The sequence below is a fragment of the Petaurus breviceps genome, unplaced genomic scaffold, assembly GCF_028583685.1.
Source record: "Petaurus breviceps papuanus isolate PSGF00001 unplaced genomic scaffold, PetGlider_PUasm1.0 90723, whole genome shotgun sequence".
NCBI classification, from domain to species: Eukaryota; Metazoa; Chordata; class Mammalia; order Diprotodontia; family Petauridae; genus Petaurus; species Petaurus breviceps.
This window is the reverse complement of record NW_027187323.1, coordinates 634,503-644,327: the sequence shown is the minus strand read 5'-3', so window position 1 is coordinate 644,327 and position 9,825 is coordinate 634,503. Positions and strand designations below refer to the sequence as shown.

The following is a 9,825-nucleotide window of genomic DNA, read 5'->3' as shown; positions in this document are numbered from 1 at the left end:
GTGTGTGTGTGTGTGTGTGTGTGTGTGTGTGTGTGTGTGTGTGTGTGAAGTGTCTGAGGCCGGATTTGAACTCAGGTCCTCCTGACTCCAGGGCCAGTGCTCTATTCACTGTGCCACCTAGCCACCCCAGCTATAAAGTATTCTTGCAATAAAAGGATGTGACCATAGGTAAGTCACTTAATCTTTATGGATGTCAATTATTACATCATCTATAAAATCAGAGAAGCTGAACTAAATGATCTCTAACATCTTTTCCAGCTCTAAATCTATAAGCCTATTAATCAATTTTGATAGCATTCAGTTTCCCCTGCTTTCCACCCCAAATCTCAAAGTGCTCCCCAAAATGACATAGCTGGTTTACTTTAAGATAAAATTTTAATACCTCAACTACTACAGTTTCTTTCCATTTTTCTACTTGTGTTTTAAAAGAAACTCACCGAAGTTTTGATTCTCAAATCCTTTGGAGGGAGTTTTAAAGTCTTTTTCCAGTCATCACCAGGTCTAAAGAGAAAACAAAGAAGTTTAAGAACTAGAAATGTCCTTATAACAATACTATTCAGTAGAATATTAGAGAACAACAATTTCAAAAATAAACTTAAATAATTACAATAATCCCCCTTTTCCACTCTCCTAGGTAGGTGTTAGGAATAGATTACTACTCAGTTGTTCAGTAGTGCCAAAGAGTAAACTGAAATAAATGCTCCCCTAATGAAAAATAATACAATCCATCAGTCATGCTGAATGAAAGAAGAAGATAGCATCCCCTTTAATTCCCTAAAGTTGCTTACGACTATGGGTAGAAAAAATCAGAGAGGAAAATGAAATGTGAAATAAAGAAAATAAATGACAATTGTAGAAAGATGGCTGCAACCAACAATATTTTAATGTAAGTCCTATTTATAAGGATGGTGCTTTGCTTAAATTCTCTGCTATTCTTCATAAAAAGGCACCATACTTTAATACTGAATGAATAAAACTACTAACATGTGCACCCCAACTTCTATTTTTTTTCATGCCAATCTAAGGTAGTCCACAAAATGTTTACCTCTCCTAGTAACCCCCAGATTCTGCGAAAAGACCTCAAATTAAATAGTGTGGCAGGACACCAAGACCATATGATCCAATTCAACAAATCCCTAAACATTTACTGTATACACAGCATCATTTAAGCCATTGTGGTCGTGATAAAAAAGAAACAGAAGATAATTCATCTTCACAATCTAGGAAAAGCAAACACATAAACCATTTAAATAAGATTACACACAATCAAGTGTCAAAAAAGTAGCACAGCCAGTAAGTACAGAAAGAATTCAGAAGGAGGACAAATGTGTGCTGGTCATCTGGGTAGACTTCATGGAAGAAATAGGATTTGAAGGAATTAAAAGAATTTAGACATTAACAACTTATTCTTGAAGAACAAAATCACAGAAGTTATGATACTCAAATCTATTAATCATTTATTTCATTCAGAGAATCTTTTTTCTTTTAGAAAACCTGGTCAAAGTTTAATCAGAATAGAAACAACAGTGAACTTAGAATTGGTAGACCTGAGCTCTAGGTCCCACTTGCCTAATGCTAACAGCTAATAAGTGGCAAATTCTATGTGGGAGAATGAATTTCCGTATCTTTAACACTACTTATTTATTTTTATTATTAGTATTTATACTACCTATCTTACAAGGTTATTGTTGGGAAAATATTTTGTGAAGTGCTACAATAATGTGAGCTATTGTTAGTTATATAACTTCAAAGACTTTATATACCTAAAATGTATGTGTATGTGTATTTCTACACACAGATATTTCTAATACAGTTTTGGAAGCATTAGAAACTTACCAGCCTCTGCTTTTGATAATCTATCCTACCCCAAAGAAGCATATTGGGAGCAAAATAAATTTATATTACTAATTCTGAAAAAGTAAAAGAATACAAATTAATCTAAAATTTCCTTTTGACTAGATGATTCTCTACGAGTGACTGACTTTGGAAGGAACTTTCAATTTTTTTATAGGTTGTAAGTTCATCAACTAAGACCTGGTAAAGTTAACTTTCTAAAGGGTCACCATACCTCTGAAAGTGTTTCTGAAGCAACAGGAAGAAGTATACCCTATAGAATAAACACCAAATAATGCAAAGTCTTGTCTGAAAAAAATTTCTGTGAGAGGAATCCAATTAAAACAGTAGAAGAAATCAAATGTTGGGTTAAAGACTCTTGATCTTTATTTCATAGTCTTATGTCACAGTCTTCATTAGACTAAGAGTCACTATTTCAATACTTTTAAGAACCTATGATTTGACTGGTGTGGGTCCTCCCTACACCCATGCAGACTGCAATCACTCAATGGCCAGGCTCAGAGTGATAGGCCTCTTCATATTTACAGTCTAACCCTGGTCTATTCTTGGACACTAGTCAAGCTTGGCAGGATGAGCCATGGTTCAAATTCTGTTGTTGTAGCCTTCAAACAATAAGGATAATAAAAAAATGATACTAAAGTACTCTAAAGGGGCGGCCAGGTGGCAGTGAGTAAGAGCACCGGCTCCAGGGTCGGGATGACCTGGATCAAATCCGGGCTCAGATACTTAGCACCACACCCAGAAATAACTGGCCGTGTAACCTTGAGCAAGTTACTTAACCCCGAATGCTTTAAAAAAAAATATCAGGGTTAAAACTAAAGTACTTTAAAACACATTAGCTCATTCAATCCTAATGTGGCTACTAGAAATATTATTTTCATTTTACAGATGAGGAAACTGAGGCTCAGAGAAGTGATACGACTTATCCATTACACAGTGAGTATCAAAGTGAAGATTTAAACTCAAGCTTTTCTGGCACCAAGTCCAGCACCCTATCTGCTATACCATACTGTCTCTACAAAAAGAAGGGTCACTTAAATAGAGAGACATCAGAGTAGAACCTTAAATGATCTGAAATACTACTTTCACTAAAGTATGCCCTTTAAATGGCAAATATCACCTATATTTTTGCCTTTAAGAAAACTTTTTTTAAGAGTCTAATTTGGAGCTTGATAGCGTTTATACAGCACTTTTAAAAGCTGAAAAGTCTGTTTACAAATATCTCATTTATCTTCACAACCCTGGAAGGTGGGTGCTATTATTATCCCCATTTTGTAGATGAATAGATTGAGGCAGGCATAATGACTTGCCCAGGTCACACAGCTATTGAGTGTCTGAGGCTGTATTTGAACGCAGGTCTTTCTGACTCCAGGTTCCAGGTTCTGTCCGCTGTACCACCTAACTTGCCAACAAAAAGAACTGGGAATGTTTGGAATCCACTCTTTCCTTCCTAAGAGTTCAAAACCCTAAATTCCTCATGGCTTACTTCTGTCCTTGCTTATGTATGTGCAAGAAGGGTTGCTGAAGAGAAGCAGGGACTTAGACGAAAGACAACAAGGTGCACCATGACTACTACAGCGGAAGAAGAACCGTCACAAAGCCATGAAAACCAATGTGGCAGAGTCACAGAGAAGCAGCTGGCCCCAAAGAAAAGATATGAGAAAATACCTCCTTCCCGCTCTCTTGCAGAGAAGGGGGGGGTGAGGGAGAAAATGGAGGGAACAGTAGGGGTGAGAAAAAGGGGAATCCTTGGGCATACAACACTGCTTATTTTGTCAGATGATTCTTTTTTGTTAAAAAAAGGGAGGGGGGGAATCATTGTTATAAGGAATAGCTGAAGAGAGAGGAGATACAGAGGGAAATTTGGGCAATGTAAAAACAACCTATTAACAAAAATTATTTTTTAAAAAGGGATGTTGAAATGAAAAACAACAAAAAATGAACTGAAATTATGTACTAAACTTTATACTTCTATGGGTGATGATGTCTATAGGTCACAGGCAACCATATACATTTGTGACTTCAAAATAGAAAACTTGAAATAATTATTAGTTTTTACACATAAACTGAAGTAAAGAAGAGTTACAGGGCTAAAGAAAAAGTTACAGTGGAAAAACTAAGACTAGAACACAGTAGTTTCAATGACATTTGGTAACAAAACTTATTCTTCTATTTCTAACCTTCTGTTCCAATTTGCTCTATTTATGAAAAATCAAAAATTGTATGTTTTGGTTGTTTTAAATATACCGATATCAGAGCAAACAATTCTGATATCTGTGACTATGCTTCATCATTTACTAAACCTAGTTTAACCATAGTAAAAATGCATACATTTATTGTGTACAGGGGTGTGGGAGGGGAAAAGTGAGTATTTGTGGGTGGACATATGGCTCCTTTGTCCTCCATTTGTAGCTAGAAATATTTAATTATAAAAAAGAAAACCCAACATACAAAACAAGTCAACATCAAAATAACAAGAGCACCTATGACCTTTAAAGCTTTAATATTAATACTTACTTAATAGTGGTGGTCATACTCTGTGCTTGCTGTTGAGTGCCATTATTGATTGTGTTGGTATTTTTCAGCTGGTTCATCTGTTGCTGCGTTGGTGTGCCCCCTCCTCCAGGGCCACCGCTGGGTTTCACAGGGCCCCTCAGCTGCCCATTTTGACTGGATAGACCCATTATAACAGGGTTCTCTGTTCTGGCCGTGCTCATGCTTTGTTATTTGTAAAGGTGTCTCTTTTAGACTTCAAAACTTTTGAAAGTCAGTAGAGAAACTGTAATAACAGTTTATTAGACTCTCCAAAACGAAGAGATAAATATAAGTCTTGCTCAATATATGAGTCCTTTATTGCAATGCAGGCAAGCACCTGTAAGTCTCTGAACGGTAAAGCAGTAGTAACTTGCTCTGATGCACTGAAACAACTTTTTTTAAAAAAAGCCCTCTAACAAAGTTTAGTTATATCTGAATTTAATCACTTCAATCTGAAATGAAGAAAAAAAAATCAATTATTTGGAGTTAAATAACTATGCTTTTTTAAAAAATAAAATACTCTAAATCTCTAAATCAAATCCCCCTAAACCAAGATTTCCACAGTCTTTACCATTTAAAAAGGCAGTATTAAAATTATATTTAGATCTAACCTTCATCCAGGGGAATGAAAACAGTTGTGAAGACAACATACTGTCACCAAACCAAAGTAACACTCAGGCAAAACAGGTAGATGTCAAATTCAAGTCTCTCAAATACAAATTAAACTCATAGGAATAAAATACTAAACCTGGAGTGGGGAAGATCTGAGTTCAAATCTTACTGTGTGACCTTGGGCAAGTCACTCAACCTCTGTCACAATTTCCTTATCAGCAAAATGGGAATAATAAAAAGCACCAACCTCTCCAGAGGTACAGAGAATATCTGTAAAGTACTTTGCAAACCCTGAAGCACTATATAAGTGTTAGCTATTATTAGTGATTATTAGGACACCAGAGATTGAATTTGCATTAATTTTACCTAAAAACTGTTTTACAACTCCAAATTATATTCTAACTAGAGTTTACATAATAGAAGCTCATCAACCAACAAGGCTGGACAATTCATTTATTTTGTGTTCTGTTTCAGGTAACAAACCTGGTCTTAAAAAGCTAAATAAGCTCCAGGGTTCAATTTGACAGTTATATGACAAAAAAAAAATCATGTCCATATGAATTTCATCTGTCATTTAGGTTTCCAACTTAATGAAAAGGAATCTCTTTTTTAGGGAGTTGGAGTTGTTCTTTTAAGTAGTACTAGAGGAAGACAAATGTCAATTGAATGTCTGTACGTCTCTAAGAATTTAAAATGTAGACTTTTGCTTGGAAACTGACCAGAAAACATTAAAGATATCTAAATAATGTAAATTTTAATTCAAAGAAAGCTTTACATTTTAAAAGTGCCATATCCAAGTTTACACTGCACATTGTAAACAAAAAGCACACAAGAAACTACTTCTTTCACAAAAACAACCAAATTGTCATTCTATGAAATATTAAGCATGTAAATTTAAAAATTTTTCAGAAAAATAATGAATTTGTTAATCCAGACTATACTACTGTCCTCAAACTAAGATTAACTATCAAAAAGGCTAAGTCATTTGTACTTTTAAAAAATACAGTAGATGACGTTTGGTACACCAAGAAATAAAAAGGCTCACTGCTTTACTCTGCTACATTTCATGCAAACAAAAGGAATGTGTAATAAAAAACAAAGATGATTTATATGTTCAAGACAGTTTCTGAAATTCAGATGGTACAATGAAACTTATTAGAAAAATGTTCCATGCATCTAAAACTCATCATCTAAAGAGAATGCTGTGTCGTTTTTATTGAATACTGGTTTGCCCATAAAAATAGTCAGAATTTTGCTAAAATAAACTGAAAAGAAAGTTTTAAACCCTTTTTCTGCCTCCGATAACCTAAGCAGCCCGTGGTTGAGAGCCACTCAATTCTGATACCATTTTTGCAAAAAACAGCTTCCTGTTTTGACAGGTTTATACTATGATGATCAACTTTACCACCTCCTTCACACAAGGAGATTGTGAGGATTAATTAATGTTAGCAAAGTGCTGAGAGGATGAAAAGGGCAACCTATATAGTTAAATAGTAGTGTTGTTGCTGTTAATGTGACACTCTAGCTCACACTTGCACATTTCTCCCTATAACCAAATTGTGCCACCCATTTAGGACCTTGGAACAACTACCCCACTTTTAATACTAAAGGAACCTACATGGCAGTTTCACAGGAGAAAATAATATTCCTCCCACCCCTTTCTTTAGCAGCCCAATTTCCGTCTCAAAGTTTTACGCCTGCATTTTCAAAAATAAGATTAAAACGCAGACAAGTAAGGAGGCTCCTCTGGCTGAGTTAATTACAGCATTTCCTAGATTAGAGCTCGCAAATGACAGCTTCACACCCCAAAACTCCACACCACCACTAGCTTTTGTTTGCAATTGCGGCGCAGTTTCCCTGAAGCTCAGAAGGAGAGTTGGGGTGGGGGCTTTAATTCTGAGGGAGGTGGCTCTGGAAGGATGGACAAGGGAAATAAGTGGGGGACAAGTCGAAGGGAAAAGTGCACAACGACTTTTGGGGACACCCCCCCCCGTGTGTAGGTAATTTCTCGGTTATTTTCCATCCCAAAGCCGCTTCCTTTGGCCTTAAAAACAAAAGAGGCTGGGGCCCTGCAATGGGATCTGCGCAACACTGGCGGAGCAGCCGCGGCCCCGCCAGCTCAGCCAGCGGGAAACAATGGGGATTCCCCCTCCCCCTCGGGGCCCCAAAGAGTCACCCCCCGGCCCGAGCAAGCCCCTTCCCCCCTCAACCTACTGCGGGCACTCCAGCAGCCCCGACTGTCCACGCACGGGGGGAGGGTCGAGACGGCTGTGCACGGGGAGCCGCAGTCTGCGCCCCCCCCCATGCCCCAGGAGGGGGGGTCGCCACGTCCCCCCCGCCCTGCGGCCCCCACATCTCCCGGTCCCTGTAAAGCTGTCACCGGCGCGGGCTCGCTCCTCGGACTGCTCGGACCCCGGTCCCAGGACCCTCTCGGCCCTTGCCACCGGATTCTGCCCCTCACGGCTCTCACCGCCTCCTAGGCTGCCCCCGAGGCCCTGGCCAGGCCTCGGGCCTCCGCCCCAGAGCGCCCCTCCCCTGACGGGCCCGGCCTGCTTCCCGCAGCCCCGGCGCGTCGCCAGCGGCCGAGCCCAGCGCCTCACCCCACTGGTCGCGGCTGGGGACTGTGTCACGGCACCGAGGCCGCCGCCGCCCGGCTCCCTGGCTCCTTTATTGTTGACTCGAAGCTCCCAAGATGGCGGCGGCTCCTTCCTCCCCGAAACCCTCCGCCCGCCCGCCCCCCGGCCCTGCCCTCCCCGGCCCGACCCGGCTCGGCTCAGTCCGGCCCCGGGACCGCCGGGGCCCCCTCAGCCGCGTCCCCTTGGGCCGCCGCGCCGCGCTCAACCCCGGCGCGCCCGCCAGCCAGCCTGCCCGGAGCCCCGGCTGCGCCCGGCCTACCTCCGCCGCTCCCCGCTCTCATGGCGCCGCCGAAGCCGCCGACCGGGCCGAGCCAACTCCGCCGCCGCGCCCCCTCCCTCGCTCGCTCGCTCGCTGCCGCCCTCCCTCTTTCCCTGCCTCCCCGCATGGCGGCGGCTTCGGCTCCTCCTCCCCTCAAGATGGCGAGAGCTCGGGCCGAGCCCGGGGCCGGGGCCTCCTCCTGCGCCGCCGCCGCCGCCGCCCCCGCCGCCGCCCCATCTACCCGGGCCGAGTCCTCGCTGAGGAGAAACCGGGGGGCAAGCACCCCCACCTCGGGGGGCCGGGGGCCAGGGGTTGGGCCGGCGGCAGAGACAGTGGGGGCCGGGGCTCCGGGACCGGGACGTGGGGCTGCCGGGCGGGCACCGCAGGCTTGGGGCCCATAGCTGAGGGGCGTGAGGGGGGACGGGGCGCGACCCCAAAAAGGGGCGCCGAGGCAGGCAGGGCGGGGGCGCGAGGGCCCGCTCGACCCCCTCCCCAGGCGGGGGCGCGGGGGTGAGAAGTGGGGCGACCACCGACCTGATGCTTCCCGGTGGCGGGGCCGCCTGCTTGTGGCCGGAGGGAGGCACCCCCGCTCCTGGGCGGCCGAGCTGCTACCCTCCCTGCTTCCAGTCCGGAGGTGCCCGCTCCCCATCCCCCACCCGCGCACCCCGGGGCGGCTGAGCTGCCTGTGAGGCGTGCGGGCCAGCGGGGAAGCGAGGGGGCGCGTCCTGCGGGCAGGACTGGGAGCCGCGGCGGGGCGGGCGAGCGTCCAGCGGGCAGGGGGCCCGGCCGGCTCCCCGCCCCATCCATTAAATGTCCCCTGCCGCGCTAGTGCCCGTAAGAAAAGCTCACTTATAGATGGTGCCTGCTGCAAGAATAAGAATAAACAATACAAGCTCACCTAGAACTCCCCCGGCACTTCACGCAGTCCTCCCCCGTCTGACCCTCACAGCCCTCCAGAGAGACCTACTTCTATTTAACAGATAGGGAAACTGAGGCTGCTGCGTAGTGTCGTCATTTTACTGGGGAAACTGTTGGGGGGGGAGGGGGGACTTGGCCCCAGTCAAACCTCCTTAGCTCTACCCAGTTGGGATTCGAACCAGGATCATACTGCTGCTCACGTAGCAATAGATACTTAATAAATAAATAAATGCTTCTTGACTGAACTTGATCCACAATAGGTAGCTCTGCCTCCAGGCATTGCTGAATGCTGAGAGATGAAGAAAGGGGGGAGTCTATCCCCTCTACGTGAAAATAAAGAGGCAAGTTTTTAGCAGGAGAACCCCCTCCCATGACTCATGTGATGATCTTTAAGTTCTTAGTTTTGCAGCTGGGACAGAATTTAAAGGTTGTCCAATTCTTTTCAAATTTTTTTTCAACTAACAAAAATCTGGTTTTCCCCCAACCACTTCCCCTGCCCTGGGATAATCCATAATAAATTCATAGTTTTACAGCTGGTATGGACTTTAGAGGTTGTCCAATTCTTTCCTTAAAAAAAATAATTTTTCCCAATGAACAAAAATCTATTCCTCCCCCCCCCATGGGGGGAAGGGGAAAGGAAAAGAGAAACAAAACCCTTGTAACAAGTATAATGCAAAACAAATTCTCATATCGGTCATGTCCAATGATATGTTTCATTCTCCATATTATTACATCATCTCTAACTCCGTTAGATTGTAAGGTTCTTGACTAGACTGTAAGCTCCTTGAAAGCAAAGACAGTCTTGCCTTTCTTTTTATGCCCAGTTCTTCAGTTATCTGGTGCATAGTAGGCACTTAAAAGTTTATTGACTATTATGGCCATACTGCAAAGAAAGAGATTTATATATGTCTCAATTCAGTTGTACCATTTATTAATCTCAGTGACCCTCAGCCCCTATTCGTGTTTAATGGAAAAATTGAGAACAGATTTTTTTTTGTCCCAGTTTTCAAA

The 9,825-nt window shown here is 43.5% G+C and overlaps 1 protein-coding gene across 4 annotated transcripts in view; it reads right to left on the bottom strand.

Annotated features, from left to right (window-relative positions):
* DDX6 (DEAD-box helicase 6) overlaps positions 1 to 8,918 on the bottom strand; it is a 43,787-nt gene extending 34,869 nt beyond the window's left edge. Inside the window, exons 1-3 of one of the 4 annotated variants that reach the window (XM_069066643.1) lie at positions 8,795 to 8,918; positions 4,372 to 4,841; positions 438 to 501 (exon numbers count right to left, since the gene is read on the bottom strand). In XM_069066643.1, coding sequence (XP_068922744.1) covers positions 438 to 501; positions 4,372 to 4,571 — 264 coding nt within the window. In that variant the 5' untranslated portion in view covers positions 4,572 to 4,841; positions 8,795 to 8,918. Of the gene's footprint in view, positions 1 to 437; positions 502 to 4,371; positions 4,842 to 7,601; positions 7,735 to 7,896; positions 8,000 to 8,430; positions 8,587 to 8,794 lie in introns of those variants that run through there. The other 3 variants (XM_069066642.1, XM_069066640.1, XM_069066641.1) reach the window with 3 other exon arrangements.
* Between the last annotated feature and the right edge of the window lie 907 nt (positions 8,919 to 9,825).